General features: G+C 35.0%; 1 protein-coding gene across 1 annotated transcript; it reads right to left on the bottom strand.

Annotated features, from left to right (window-relative positions):
• Positions 1 to 287: 287 nt before the first annotated feature.
• On the bottom strand, positions 288 to 3,317 carry LOC139849155 (uncharacterized). The gene is made up of 5 exons (XM_071838824.1): positions 3,038 to 3,317; positions 2,381 to 2,944; positions 1,624 to 1,992; positions 1,427 to 1,511; positions 288 to 909 (listed from the first exon to the last, which is right to left on the bottom strand). Exons 1-5 carry the CDS (start codon positions 3,315 to 3,317, stop codon positions 288 to 290), a joined length of 1,920 nt encoding a protein of 639 aa, XP_071694925.1.
• Positions 3,318 to 16,217: the final 12,900 nt, after the last annotated feature.

Raw genomic sequence — 16,217 nt, forward strand, 5'->3', positions numbered from 1 at the left:
CGTCTAGTATCTCTAGTTTGCTACATCCTTTTATGACAGGAAGTGTTTGGCGGAAATCTCTTCCAAGAACGAAACTTAATCCCCCAAATGGAATATCTTCTTTCTCGAAAATGTCCCTTAATGTTTGATCGAGCACCTTTAAACATTTGCGATCATTCATGGGGACCTTGTCCCATATGATAAGCTCTGGTTTTCTTAGCAAGGTTTCCATATGCATTTTCTTTTCTTAGCAAGGAAACAATAGTGAGGAGATTCTGGATGAAGCGACAGCTAGAACGAATTTTCCTTCAGCTCATAATGCTATTGTTAGTGCCTTCCAAAGAAATGTTTTTCCAGTTCCACCGTGACCATAAACAAAAATCAGCTCTTGTTTTTGGTTGGCGTTGGAGTTCATCACTGTCACATACACCATTCGTTGTTTCTGATTGAGCTGTGTTAGCAGTTTGTTTTTTTTCAATTGCTAGAGCCTCACGATCATAATTTCTTTCTTCCATAATTAGCCCGTTGTGCAAGTCATCCATTAAATTTTGTGGTACTGCTGGTAATCCGAAATCAGTTACATTTCTTGAATGTCCATTTAGTAGAATTTGTAATTCATACAGCACGTAACCCTCTAGATCATTTGAATTTATTATTATTCTGGACATGTGTAGAGTAGCTGCTGCCCGAATTGGAATGTCGTCCGACATTAGCTTCCAGGTTTTCCTCCATAGTCTTAGTGGGTCGGTAACGTCACAAAACATAAGTATGTGAGAGAAAAGAGTACGTATCTCAGCGGATGTTGCGCTTGCCTCTTCTATAGCCGATAACCATTCTGTATCGTCACCCAGAAGATCCATTGCTAAATAGGCCTCTCGATATGTGCAATATAGATGACCTTTCACTGTCAGTACGTCTTTGAATGAAGTGCTATGCAAGTTCTTTCAGTGCATTTAGAGAATATGCAATTAGTGAAGTTACGTTCCAGTCAACGAATACGATCCATTATTAAGGATCCCGTCAACAAAAAACAACTCTAACGGAATGGCTTTACTACAACAGATGTTCAACCGATGGAAGACACGTAACTTATCTAGATTTTCCACTAGAATTTGTCTGGGTTTTAAATGAAAAAAGGTGGAAATGGAGATTCAATCTTAACAAGCCATCCATCGGTAGACTATCATATATGCATCCTGCATATGATGAGGTTTTTTTCCTGAGGATGCTCTTATGCCATCAGAAAGGTAGTAGGTTCTCTGAAGTGAATTGGAAAGTTGAGAATTCTCCAAGAAGCTTCATGGGCGCAAATAAAGCGAGCATCTACAAAGTTTTGGATCTCGTCAATGAATTACTTCCTACAGGTCTGGGTATAGGGGCGGCTATACGATCCGTGCCTTTTGATATGTATTTGAAGAAATATTTTATCAGCATCGTCCATCCGCACCATTCAACGTTAATATGCGCGTGGAATCGAAGGCATAAAGCACGATTATATCGTACTACACATCCATTATCGAGTTTGCATATACCTAAAAAAATAATAGCATATGATTCTTCAATAACGATTATCAAGTTACATGTGGTTTAAAATGGAAGTTGGAACTGTATATAGCATGTGTCGTTAAAGTAATGAATTAATACCTTTGTCCACTGAGATCCCCATATCACGTCTAAGATAATGTACAAAACCATCTTTATCGAAGTAGGTACTTTCATTAAAATGCTTTGGGAATTTTTTGGTGCACATGACAGTTTTGATGTAGGTAGCAGATGAATCCGTTTCAATATTTTGCATGCACAGGACATCTTTGTTAACTGAACCGCACGGACCGTGCATCATCATTTCTGAAACTACATTAAAACCATCTGGATCTCTTTTTGGATCTGGTAACTCAGCGGACACATATTGATCAACATCACGTGGATCAGATAACTTTGACGCAGACTTAATCCATAACAATGTATGACAGTGTGGCAGGCCTCTTTTCTGGAACTCGATTGTGCATAGAACTACATGTAGAAATAGTCATGAAAAAGACATAGTTTAGTTCCTACCATTTGTAATCACAATATACAATTACATATACAATAGCAAAGTCAAAGCCTCAAAAATGTAGTAATACACAACCAAAAATTATCTGTACACATATCAATAACAGCCAATTATTTGATCCGGGAAAGAAAGTATAACAACCTACTTAGAAATGTAAAAAGTTCTTGTTGATCTAACAAAATTAAAGAATTAATAGTAAAGTGAAACCAAAAGTGTTTTTTATTTAAAGACTGCTAATCAATCGATCTTGAGTAACCATTCTGCACATGGAACATAAAACTGACAGTATTAAAAAAAACAAAAAAAAACATATAGAATGTGTAAAGGGACAAAAATCTACTGTACCTGCTGTGTAGGACCCAAAAAGCTCTTCCTCTTTTAAGACATTTATAATCATCTTCAGTTTCATGTAGAAAACTCTAGCGACTATATCGGCACGATCATTAGCTGTCAAATATTGATATCTACCGATATATCGTCTAATTTCCGGCCACTTTGAATTGCAAATAAATGTTATAAAATATCTAGGGTTTCCATGAACACGGTATATTGCTAACACATCTAAATAATGGTTGTACATATATCTAGGACCACCGGTGAAAGATGCTGGTAAAATAGTTCTTGAACCTATATCGGACCCAAAGTGATCACCTCTATGTAACGCATCATACAAACCAGATAAGTACTCGTTTCGTATACCTTGTTGATGATTCCTTACATAATCAAGTCTGTCAAACTCTAAACTACAGTAGGCAGTCACAATATATTGTTGGTATAATCGACCATATCTTGACAAAAGTCCAAATTTGTTATACCTATCGTGCAACTGATAGCTATAGAACATATTCATGGTCATTTTGTTCTTCTTCTTATTACTTCTGGAACGACCTACATCCCTTAATGTCAAACCTGGGTGATATCCAGGTTAACCATAAACAAAAAGCAAAGGGAATTGGAGAGACATATACGATGGGTGTAGTTTGTTTATTCGCTTGGGAGAACCTCCTTTACATTCTATTACTAAGTCATAATCGGTTCGAGTATTATCGCCAAAGTCATAAACAATGGCTCCTAAGGGATCAGACGTTGGTAATTTGTATTGCCTTGTTCCTATGACGCTATATAACCTAACTTTTAGTTCTGGAACACCAGGATCATTAATCTTATCCCTAGCTGTCCTAAAAAGCTTAACTAACTCATTTTTCATATTCAATATATCAATAAGCTTCTCTACTACTTCGTAACTAATATCTGTGGAGCTACCACCACCAAAGAATCTCATTCTATTACTGGCTTCATTAGCTGTATCATATATATATATATATATATATATATATATATATATATATATATATATATATATATATATATATATATATATATATATATATATATATATATATATATATATATATATATATATAGAAAATGTGGAGCATCTCCTTCTTCAGGACGCAACGCACCTATCCAATGATAAACTTGCCCTGATATTCTAAATAAATACAGTCCCCTACCATTGTTGATAGCATCATCAATGTGCGCACCATAAGAAGCTATACTAAACATTTGGTTGTATGCTCTTATATTATCCATAAAACGTTTATCACCTAACAAATCTGTAATGGTCTTTGGGGGAGACTGTTCCGGAGGTAAATTGACACGACCCCCTCCACATCAGCGGTGATAGTTCAGAGCTGTGGATGAGACTCTTACCCATTCTTCATACCAAAATGTCGAGCCACAATGACTACAGACACATATACAATCGCCAACATCCTCATACATTTTTGTTACAACTGTTGTTAAATACAAACACAATTAACAAAGTAATAATTTAAATTATATAAGATAAGATAACTGTAAAGAACTTCGACTGGAAAACCAAACAATACATACCTTGGTTAGTATCTGATATTTGATTCAACGACGAAGCAGACACGGATAGAGAAGGTAAATGGTTACACGAAACTGAAGTGCTACTACCTACAAACATATACCAAACAACTAAATATGGCAGCTACTCTTGCACAATATACAAATACTAATTTTAAAAAGAGGTAAAAGGATGCTTACAAACACATGCCGAAAATGAGACGACCCGTCCTAATCCATAAGGATGAATACCATAACATATGATTACATCGCAAGGTACTTGACCTCTATATGATACATTTTACAAACATTGCATTCGTTTTTAAAAGACAAACTTTCATTACATCGAAAGTTGACAGGCATGCATACCATTTCATAATATATCCAAACTATCAAAGACTTAATAATAATCTTGTTAAACTCAACGACTCGAATGCAACGTCTTTTGAAATATGTCATGAATGACTCCAAGTAATATCTCTAAAATGAGCAAATGCACAGCGGAAGATTTCTTTCATACCTGAGAATAAACATGCTTTCAAGTGTCAACCAAAAGGTTGGTGAGTTTATTAGTTTATCATAATCATTCATTTCCATCATTTTAATAGACCACAAGAATTTCATTTCCAGTTCTCATAAATATACATCCCATGCATAGAGACAAAAATCATTCATATGGTGAACACCTGGTAACCGACATTAACAAGATGCATATAAGAATATCCCCTATCATTTCGGGAAATCCATCGGACATGATAAAACAACATCGAAGTACTAAAGCATCTGGTACTTTGGATGGGGTTCGTTAGGCCCAATATATCTATCTTTAGGATTCACGTCAATTAGTAGATCGGTTTACTAATTCTTAGGTTGCCAAGCAAAAGGGGCATATTCAGCTTCGATCATTCACCCATATAATGTAGTTTCAATTACTTGTGTCTATTTCGTAAAACAATTATAAAAAATTGCGCATGTATTCTCAGCCCAAAAATATAAAGGGTAAAAAGGCAAATGAAACTCACCATACTGTATTTTGTAGTAAAAATACATATGACTATAATGAACAATGCAGGGTTGGCCTCGAATTCACGAACCTATATCATTTGTATATTCATTAATACATATAGTCGTAATCGATTAAATATATATATAACTGTTGATAGAGTTAAGTTAAATATATTTTTATATATGGATTACTTGTTTTTAATTAATAATTATGTTAATACTAATATTAGTAATAATATTGATACTCTATAATATTGATAAAAGTGATAATAATAATGTTAATAATGATATTAGTAATGATAATAATATTAAATTGTATTAAAGTAACTATGATAATATTTATTATACTAATTCTTGTAAAACATACTTTAATTAAGATCTTAATAATTTTCATAATAATATTTATATCTAAAATTTCTATATTTTTTAATCTTAACAATATTATTAAACTTGTATATTCATAGTTATAATAATCGTAACTTTCGTGTTTAATTTATAAACTAATGACTATAGTTTCTTTTAATATTAATTTGTATTCATAATCATAATTTACATATGTTCATATAATTATAATCAATTCCTAATCTTTATCATAATACTTTTTATCATAAATTAACCTGTTTAGTATTCTTGAAATCCCAACTAGCAAAAATAACATCAATAATACTAGAAATAATAATATTAGTGATGATAATACTAAATGATGGTACTAATATAGTTAATAAATATAACTAACTTAATAATACTAACGATATAACATGTATTAATGTTAATAATAATAACAATTTACTTATCATAATAATAATAATAATAATAATAATAATAATAATAATAATAATAATAATTAGTATTAGCAATAATAATAATAATAATAATAATAATAATAATAATAATAATAATAATAATAATAATAATAATAATAATAATAATAATAATAATAATAATAATAATAATAATAATAATAATAATAATAATAATAATAATGAAAATATAAGAGTTCAACCTTGAAGAAAAACTCAAAAAGAATTCCACCACCGGGACTCGAACCCTCGACCTCTCGAAAACCCAAAAACACCCAAAACCACTCGATCTAGTCTGCTTTTCTGATTGAACTTGTAACCCATTTATATATATATATATATATCCGTTCTATCAACCCACCCCAATTTATAATACGGCCCAATAATTAAATTCCCTAAGATTGCACTAGTCCATCCTACAATGATTCGGCTCAACAATAATCAAGCCCAACTAGCAGCCCAAGAAGGATTTTGTTTAATAAAAATATATACCCCCGCCTAGTATCGAACCCGCGACCTCCTGATAACACACACCGCCCCTTTACCACTCTACCATCCATGTTCTTTCAGTTTTATATCCATTTTATAAAAATATAACCCGTATTAACGTATTCATCATCTCTTCATCATCATTTTGTATCTCCGCCATCATCATAACATCATATATCTCATCACCATTAACGTAACATCATCACATGGTCATCAATTCTCGATTATCATCATTCAGTTATCGTATGTACATCATCATAAATCATAATCATAACATAATTATAATTATAACATAATTATAATCATAACATAAGTATAATCATAACCTTGATCATCATCGTCTAGTTCACTATCAAAGGAACATCACCATCATTATCTTGCCCGATGTAACACCATCGTATCACCACCGTGTTTTATGCATCTCCATCTTCAAAGTTTCATTTCACCATGTTCCTCCTACACGCTGTACAGTAACAAGACAGGAAAATCGAAAAGAACATGAGAGGGAGAGAGGGAAAGAGGAAGATGTGGTGATGGCGGTGTAGAACAAAAAAGAGGAAACAACTGTGATGGTTATTAATCATGGTGATTGATTTCGGCTGGTTGCAAAACTGGAACATGAACTAGTTGAAAGAATCACGTATGGTGGTTTAGGTAGTTTACAATTGAGATTCAGAGAGAGAAAGAAGAGAGAGAGATAGGGAGAGTGTGAGGTTGATAATGGTTTGGAACTGTTCGAAAATAACAAGAATTGATTTGGGTTTCTTGGTGGTGTTTCCATGTAGATGAGGAGATAGGGGATGGTGGATATCGGTTTCAATAAAAGAGAGAACGAGAGAGATGAAGGGTGAAGATTTCTTTGATGATGGAAGGTACTGGTGGGTGGTTGTGGCGGTGGTGCTCATGGTGGTAACCGGTGGTGATCAAGGGTGGTGAGTGGTGATGATTTCACCGAGCAAGAAGTAAGGAGTTAGAAAGAGAAGATGAGGGAGTGAGAGGTGGTGGCTAGTGGTGGTTTGCGATGGTGGAGATGGCTGTGTAATGGTGGCCGGCTGTAGGAGAAGTTGGCAGTCAGTGAGGTGAGGCTTGGGTGGTGGCGGATGGAATGAAGAAGAGGGAAGAACACCTTTGTTGATCGAGTAGATATATACTTATATATATCCATATATAATTTTAACATTAATATTTAATAATAATTAATAATAATATTAATAATAATAATAATAATAATAATAATAATAATAATAATAATAATAATATAATTGTGAATTGGAAGTCAAAAAGTTCCACAGTAAATGAAATCACATGATACATGGCCGCCCTTCATTTGGCATATGGGGACGACAGTTTTCACGGGGCGTGTCCATTGCTAAGTAGTTAATGTCTAAAAGTGTTCCTAAAGTTCCCAAAATTTTAAATTAAGACCATTTATTTATTCTAGTCATTACCTGTTTGAAACCTGATCAAAAAGATTCAATAATTATGTATTTTCTGTTCTAATTTATGTGTACGGAGTACAAAAACTTCGATTGAAAAGGTAAAAAAAAAATGTTTATCAAAACTATTATCTTTTTAATCAAATTTTGGAACAACTTTTATTTTAAAACTTCATACATATATAATAGACCTATTTTAAAAATAATTAAACGTCAACCGAAAGTTACAGACATTTACCATTTAAGCTCAAAATTAATTATGTTTAATATACACTATGTATATATATAAACAGTTTTAAATAAAAAGATTTACTACGCAAATAAATATATATTTAATAATTAAATTAAATATAACAATATATATATATATATATATATATATATATATATACAAGAAATATGCATATAAAATAATAGTTTTTATTACAATGTATTTTATTGTAAATATTTATTTATAATAATAAATGTATATAACAGTTTATTAATGTTCATGTTATTATATATATTTCCATATATTTATATACACATATTTATATATATATCCACATATTTACAAGCAATGGTTCGTGAATCATGTAACACCCGCGTTTTGGGCCTAGTTAAAATGACCAGTGTACCCTTGGGTATGGCGTTATTAGTGATTTTAATAATTATTTGTTTATAATTATTTGGTTGTTTAGTTGAGACCAGTTTGTGACAAGGGTCACAGAATAGGTTCGTTTGTTTAATTTGGACTCCGTTAGGGTCGCCTAACGAGGTACGTAAGTTATTAGATAACTGGTAAATACCCGTGTGTGATGGGGTATTATATTTAATATAAATATAAAAGGAAGAAGTCAGCTTCTTCTCTTATCTTCTTGAAGCTTCCTAATTAAACACCGTACCTTCATCCCTCCCATCTACCAAACCTTAATCCTTAAACATTGATCTTGAGCTCAAATTGGTCTTAGAATCGTGCTTGTTATCGTTTACTGAGTCTATCAAGGTAAGTAACATGTGTTTTTTTGTTCAATTCGTTGTTAAATTCATGGTTTTGTGTGAGTTTTGTAAAAAGCTTGAATTTGTGTCAAAACAAGTGAATTAAGTGTTGTTATGGTCAAATTGTTGTGGGTTTTGAGTCTATAACAAGTAGTGAACAAGGTGTGGTCGATTTTGTTGTTTAAAACGAGCTCTAGATCGAGATTTGAGGATTTCATCGTGAAGTCTGTAGCCTTTGTTCAGTTTCTGAGGAAGATGAACACAGTCGGCCGACTGTCGGTCGACAATCGACCGACTGAGGGTTCAACCGACCGATTGTTGAGTGAACCGACCGACTGAGATTTACCTTCGGCCGATTGATGTAATACCAAGTGAATCGACCGACTGGGAAGGTCAGTTGACCGGTTGTGTCGACAGTCGACCGACTGTCAGTGTCAGTCGACCGACTGAGTGTTCAGGGCAGAATATTTTACTAAGTGTTGATTTTTAGCCGTTATGCTGTCCGTTTGTATTTTGGTGTTCAGGATGTAAATTCTGAAAGTGCATAAGTGTTAGGTGGACTTTTAGCGGCGTTTTTGTGACTGATTTTCTGTACTGTGTTGTTTTGTGTTAACGGATAGAAACTAACTTGATTTGCCTGATAAGGATAAGGAAGAAGCTCAGTGATAGTTTATCTGAGCTGGTTGCTGGTAATCGGTGAGTGGGATTATCTCTGGGTGTAGTATAGAGTAGCAAGTTGCGCTACTATGTTTATATTGTTGATAGTTGCCATGATTAGTAGTTATGTTGTATAGTTGATTGCAGATAAGGTTGACATGCTTTTAGTAGTATTAGTTGCATGATTAGTAGTAGTAGTAGTAGTAGTTGACTGGTTGTATGTGCACAAGTTGTTGTTGTTGGAACCTATTGTTGTTAGGTTCAGCTCAGAGAGGTCAACCTAGTTGTGGTTGGGTCTAGTTGGCTACTGTTTGTTGAGTAGAGTGCTGAATGATGCATCACCTGCGTGTGGATGACTATACTGGGGATTCAGTAGTAAAGACTATCGGTAGACGCTAGACTGATCAGCTAGTGGTCGTGTGCACGTACAAGCCGCCGATCCTCTACTTGGAGCAAAGTTGCTAGTTGTTGTTTGTTGTATGTGGTTGCATATAGTTGTTGATATAGGAGTACAAGTTGGTACTGTATGCTAGACCTTTTAATAGTTCCATTCACTTAGCCTTGTGCTAACCCCTCACCTCCTCCCTTGTAGGTTTTGGATCTTAGTGCTGGTAGGGACGGAAGTCGGGCTGACGATATGTTTGACAGGACGAACTCTGATGTTTTAAGTTTTGTAAATATGTAACTAGTCGTTTAACGTAACACCTGTGGTTTGTATTAACGTAATTAACTTATGATTTGTGATAATCATGTTTGTAACTAACTAAGGGTATTTATGTAAACTCAGTCTTCCGCTGTGATTTAAAAAAAAAAATTAAGGTGTTACAACTTGGTATCAGAGCATAGGTTTGGCCGCATGTACATTGTGTTGAATGTCATGTTCCCAAACCTTGTGTTGTGTCAAACATATCTGAGGGGACGGGTTATGTGATTGTAGGGATTATATGCGTTAGTTGATAGGTACTAACATGTTTTCTACTAAGCGTTTGTGTGAGTTGTTGTGGTAGTGCAGATATGGCAGATAATACAGGAAACGCAACTGGTCCGTCAGCCCCCGGAACATTCAGAGCCCCAGATGAAGATGGGTATGTGTCATAAGAGGATCCGCAGGAACAAATTCTAGATTTAGAAAGTAAGTTAAAGGAAGCACGTGACCGAATAAGGGAATTAGAACAACGCCAGTTAATAGTGAATCCCGGTGATAGTGCACCGAATCAAATGTTTAGTGGGTATCCGATGCAGTCAAATATTTACCAGCAAACGGAAAGTGCTTTCCAACAACAATAATGGTTACCACCTCTGTGTCACTTTCCTCAACAGTATCAGGTGCCACCTCAGTTTAATCAACAGTTCCCAAATCAGATGTGTGGTCCTTATCAGATGCCGACGTTTCAATAACCGAAGAAATGTACCTTCAAACAGTTTCTAAATTGTAATCCACCAGAGTACTCAGGAAGTTCTAACCCAACGGTAACCCTTAACTGGTTAAGAGAGATAGAAAAGGTTTTTGAGGCCTATCAGTGCGAACCAAAATTACAGGTTATTTATGCTAGCCGTATGTTGAAAAATAGGGCAATGGTTTGGTGGGATACGGTTATTTCTAGTATACCAAAAGAGCAAGTGAACATGATTACTTGGGAACAATTTTATAGTAAAGTTTGTGAGCAGTATTGTTCGTCTTATGACCTCAATCGAATTAAGACGGAATTTTTGGCAATGAAAATGACTCCTCAGATGATGATAGAGGAGGTAATTGAGCAGTATATAGATAAATTAAGGTTCGTGCAACAGTGGGTTCCAGACGAACAGTCCAGAATTCAACATTTTGTTAATATAATTTTACCAGAATACAGAACGATGGATATGATGGCAACGACGCTATCGCAAGCGTTTGTTATGGCCAAGATGGTAGAAGATGACGTTAAGGCAGCAAGAAATAGAATGGTAGGTTATGTGGTACCACAACAAGATTAGGCGATGAGTCATTCGGACTCTAGGTCAAAGAAGCCTATTAAGTTGAAACCGAAAAGTGGGTCAGAATAGAGTGGGACAACATCAAGTGAGAATTCTTGGTGTTATAGTTGTAGATCATCTCATAGTGGTCCTTGTTTAGATTCAACCAAAAGATGTTTGAGATGCGGTATTGTGGGGCACGAGATTCGGATGTGTTCGTTCCAAGAGGATGTATGTTGGAAATGTCATCAAGTGGGGCATAGGTCAGCTCAGTGTCTGTATGTAAGAGGATCAAGTTCTGGGGCAGGGCCAGGAGCGCAGTCGGGATCAGTAGGTGGATCTTCTGGTTCTCCAGTTGGGCAGAAAAGAAAGAATCCACCTACGGCAACAGCAAGAGCTTATCAGATGGTTGCAGATGCAGATGTTGAATATGATGTGAATACAGGTATGCTTCAAAATCCTCGTACTGTTTAGTTGTATATATGTATGTGATTGTGTATATATATATGTGTGTGTGTAGATTGGTAGATCTTGATTGTAGTGTAAGATTTATTTTGTTGCATTATGTTGTTTATATTTTGGTTGCGACCCTTGTGTGCCATGTGGGGTAAGGGTGACCCTTAGGTTGAATTTTGGGATTGAAGACCGTGACTTTGATAGAGATGTGTTTGGTATCTTTATGGAGTGGACATTTGGATGACATAAATTTGTTAGATAGTGATACGAGTATGAGTGATATGCCGATAATGAACTTTATTGACCAGATATTTCCTATGCTTGTTGGATGTGTAGTGATGTTGGCAGATTATAGTTGAACATTTGATGAACAGTGTTTTAATATCCATGATTGGACAGATGGTGCAATTGATTAATTATAAAGTAGTTAAATTAATTACCGATGCTTATTGAGGAGATTGATTGGACATAAGTTAGTGAATCAGAGAAGTAGAATTTTTTCGGTACGAGCAACTCAGAATGAAGGTATGATTTAGGATAATATGCTTGTGTCCGGCCAACAAAAGTATATTATGATAAATCATGCGGAATTTCTGGGAAGCTGAAGGAAAATTAGGTGGCCTGTACTATATTGGATTGTGATGTGACTGGACACGAGACATATAACCTGTGAAGTTCTGTTGACTTAATCGGTAATTTTGTGGACATATGTACAGATTTTAGCATGATAACTAATTCAATTGCCTAAGCTTGGGATAATTGTGAAAAGTGGACTGTATAAAGAGTTGAATTGGATGACCGATCGTGAAATTTATGATACAGAATGGCGTAGAAACATGAATTTGACTCTGATTATTTGACTTGATCGTGTAATTTGTAGACTTAGGTGGATTAATGAACGTTGATCGATGAAGATTGTGACAAATTATTTTGTATATGGAGTGTATTGACGTCAAGAATCTCGTTTTCCTATGCCATTGTCGTGGATAATGTCGGTATCGAGGATAAGATAGATAAAGTTGATCATGTGTTTTGGCGGTTCGAGTAACAATTTTGGATTTGTTGACCATAGTTGAACCGATTCCGAGGACGGAATCTCTTTTAAGGAGGGTAGATTTGTAACACCCACGTTTTGGGCCTAGTTGAAATGACCAATGTACCCTTGGGTATGGCGTAATTAGTGATTTTAATAATTATTTGTTTATAATTATTTGGTTGTTTAGTTGAGACCAGTTTGTGACAAGGGTCACAGAACAGGTTCGTTTGTTTAATTTGGACTCCGTTAGGGCCGCCTAACGAGGTACGTAAGTTATTAGATAACTGGTAAATACCCATGTGTGATGGGGTATTGTATTTAACCTAAATATAAAAGAAAGAAGTCAGCTTCTTCTCTCATCTTCTTGAAGCTTGCTAATTAAACACCGTACCTTCATCCCTCCCATCTACCAAACCTTAATCCTTAAACATTGATCTTGAGCTCAAATTGGTGTTAGAATCGTGCTTGGTATCGTTTACTGAGTCTATCAAGGTAAGTAACATGTGTTTTTGTGTTCAATTCGTTGTTAAATTCATGGTTTTGTGTGAGTTTTGTAAAAAGCTTGAATTTGTATCAAAACAAGTGAATTAAGTGTTGTTATGGTCAAATTGTTGTGGGTTTTGAGTCTATAACAAGTAGTGAATAAGTTGTGGTCGATTTTGGTGTTTAAAACGAGCTCTAGATCGAGATTTGAGGATTTCATCGTGAAGTCCGTAGCCTTTGTTCAGTTTCTGAGGAAGATGAACACAGTCGGCCGACTGTCGGTCGACAATCGACCGACTGAGGGTTCAACCGACCGATTGTTGAGTGAACCGACCGACTGAGATTTACCTTTGGCCGATTGATGTAATACCAAGTGAATCGACCGACTGGGAAGGTCAGTCGACCGGTTGTGTCGACAGTCGACCGGTTGTGTCGACAGTCGACCGACTGTCAGTGTCAGTCGACCGACTGAGTGTTCAGGGTAGAATATTTTACTAAGTGTTGATTTTTATCCGTTATGCTGTCCGTTTGTATTTTGGTGCTCAGGATGTAAATTTTGAAAGTGCATAAGTGTTAGGTGAACTTTTAGCGGCGCTTTTGTGACTGATTTTCTGTACTGTGTTGTTTTGTGTTAACGGATAGAAACTAACTTGATTTGCCTTATGTTCAGGTGATAAGGATAAGGAAGAAGCTCAGTGATAGTTTATCTGAGCTGGTTGTTGGTAATCGGTGAGTGGGATTATCTCTGGGTGTAGTATAGAGTAGCAAGTTGCGCTACTATGTTTATATTGTTGATAGTTGCCATGATTAGTAGTTATGTTGTATAGTTGATTGCAGTTAAGGTTGACATGCTTTTAGTAGTATTAGTTGCATGATTAATAGTAGTAGTAGTTGACTGGTTGTATGTGCACAAGTTGTTGTTGTTGGAACCTATTGTTGTTAGGTTCAGCTCAGAGAGGTCAACCTAGTTGTGGTTGGGTCTAGTTGGCTACTGTTTGTTGAGTATAGTGCTGAATGATGCATCACCTGCGTGTGAATGACTATACTGGGGATTCAGTAGTAAAGACTATCGGTAGACGCTAGACCGATCAGCTAGCGGTCGTGTGCACGTACAAGCCGCCGATCCTCTAGTTGGAGCACAGTTGCTAGTTGTTGTTTGTTGTATGTGGTTGCATATAGCTGTTGATATAGGAGTACAAGTTGGTACTGCATGCTAGACCTTTTAATAGTTCCATTCACTTAGCCTTGTGCTAACCCCTCACCTCCTCCCTTGCAGGTTTTGGATCTTAGTGCTGGTAGGGACGGGAGTCGGGCTGACGATATGTTTGATAGGACGAACTCTGATGTTTTAAGTTTTGTAAATATGTAACTAGTCGTTTAACGTAACACCTGTGGTTTGTATTAACGTAATTAACTTATGATTTGTGATAATCATGTTTGTAACTAACTAAGGGAATTTATGTAAACTCAGTCTTCCGCTGTGATTTAAAAAAAAAAAAAATTTAAGGTGTTACAAATCAATGGGGACAGTCGAAGGTCAATTGATTATATGAAACAGTTCAAACTTCTTGAGATTCAGTTTAACAGACTTTGCTTATCATGTTGAAATCATATAAAGATTTAAGTTTAAATTTAGTCGGAAATTTTCGGGTCGTCACAGTACCTACCCGTTAAAGAAATTTCGTCCTGAAATTTGATTGGGATGGTCATTGTTAAAAATAAATATGTGTTCATGACTCATATGAGTTGAAAATTAGAGTTTTATCACTATTGAGTAATATAGATAAAACAATTCGATTACTCGAAGAATATAGATGAAGCTACCACAAAAGAGTGAGATAGAGATTTAACTTTTGACGTAGTCTTGGTTGAATTTAGAAAATAAGATGTATCTTAACTTTTGACGTTGTCTTGGTTGAATTCCGGAATTCAAGCGATTTAAAGAAAATATTCGAAATCTAAAAGATTTGATTCTTCGGTGAGTAAGGAAATTAAGATCTCTATAATTAAATGCGATTATCTTCCTTGATTGCTCTGTCGGATATTTCCGTTATAAATTTGCCTTTTCCGTTCCATTACTTTTCACCACCTCAATACTTTATTTCTTAATTTATACACCCAAGAGATTGTGAAAATGCTTAATCCAGTTCAAATCTTTGTACTTATCCTGACTATCGCTTTGATCGTTCTTCTTTTCCAACTCCCACTGGAGGATTCTGTTTTCTTTTACTTCGCCCTTGGGGTTATAATATTTTTAATTCTCCCGAGTCTTTATGTTGCGATAAACATTGATATACACGGTTTGTAGTTTATGTGTTGTTGTCGGGCTTTATATTCTCCCTTATATTTCGGAGCTCCATGCTTTTGTTTTCTCTTCCCGACATTAGATAAAGCAAATAATGGTCCAGAATTTGTAGGTATGAAGTTTCGAATGAACATGACTAATGTTCTAAGAGAGAAATTGTAATAGCACGATCTTGATTAATCAAATTACCAGAATTCACAGGAAAAGATAGAACTATCAAGAAATATGTTCTTGATATGTTCGGAGATTAGATAGAATGTAAGAGTCGTGTAATATGGTAGATGATGACGTTATAATATGTGAATCATCACGTTCCATTAGAAACTCAAAATGACTTACTGTAATATAATCACGTTGATCAAGTGTCATTATATTATACTAACTCATGCTTCAGTTCCGAACACTACTTCAAAAACATTCTTATTTTAAACTTGAAGGTTTACCGAATATAGAAACTAAAACAGTTTCCTTTTATGAGATAACACAGATAGCACGGAGAGATAATTAATATCGGACGAGAATATTTATGAAGATATCTTCAGAAATATTAAGGATATTTATAATGAAAGATATGATGATATCTTAGAATTTCAGAATCAATTTGTGATGAAGAAATTCATTCACGATTACTTAGAGCAGTTAAGGAGTAAGGTATTCGCTAAAGATTTCATCAGAAACAGAATCATCAAGATTCTTTGAAGGTAGATTTATT

Source organism: Rutidosis leptorrhynchoides, chromosome 5 (genome assembly GCF_046630445.1).
Source record: "Rutidosis leptorrhynchoides isolate AG116_Rl617_1_P2 chromosome 5, CSIRO_AGI_Rlap_v1, whole genome shotgun sequence".
NCBI classification, from domain to species: Eukaryota; Viridiplantae; Streptophyta; class Magnoliopsida; order Asterales; family Asteraceae; genus Rutidosis; species Rutidosis leptorrhynchoides.

Coding starts and splice junctions, on each gene's coding strand:
- LOC139849155 (XM_071838824.1), bottom strand. CDS start 3,317: ATGAGATTCTTTGGTGGTGGTAGCTCCACAGATATTAGTTACGAAGTA. Junction 1,993..2,380: donor TTTTGGGTCCTACACAGCAG/GTACAGTAGATT, acceptor TTCTACATGTAG/TTCTATGCACAATCGAGTTC. Junction 910..1,426: donor GCGCATATTAACGTTGAATG/GTGCGGATGGAC, acceptor GAACTTGCATAG/CACTTCATTCAAAGACGTAC.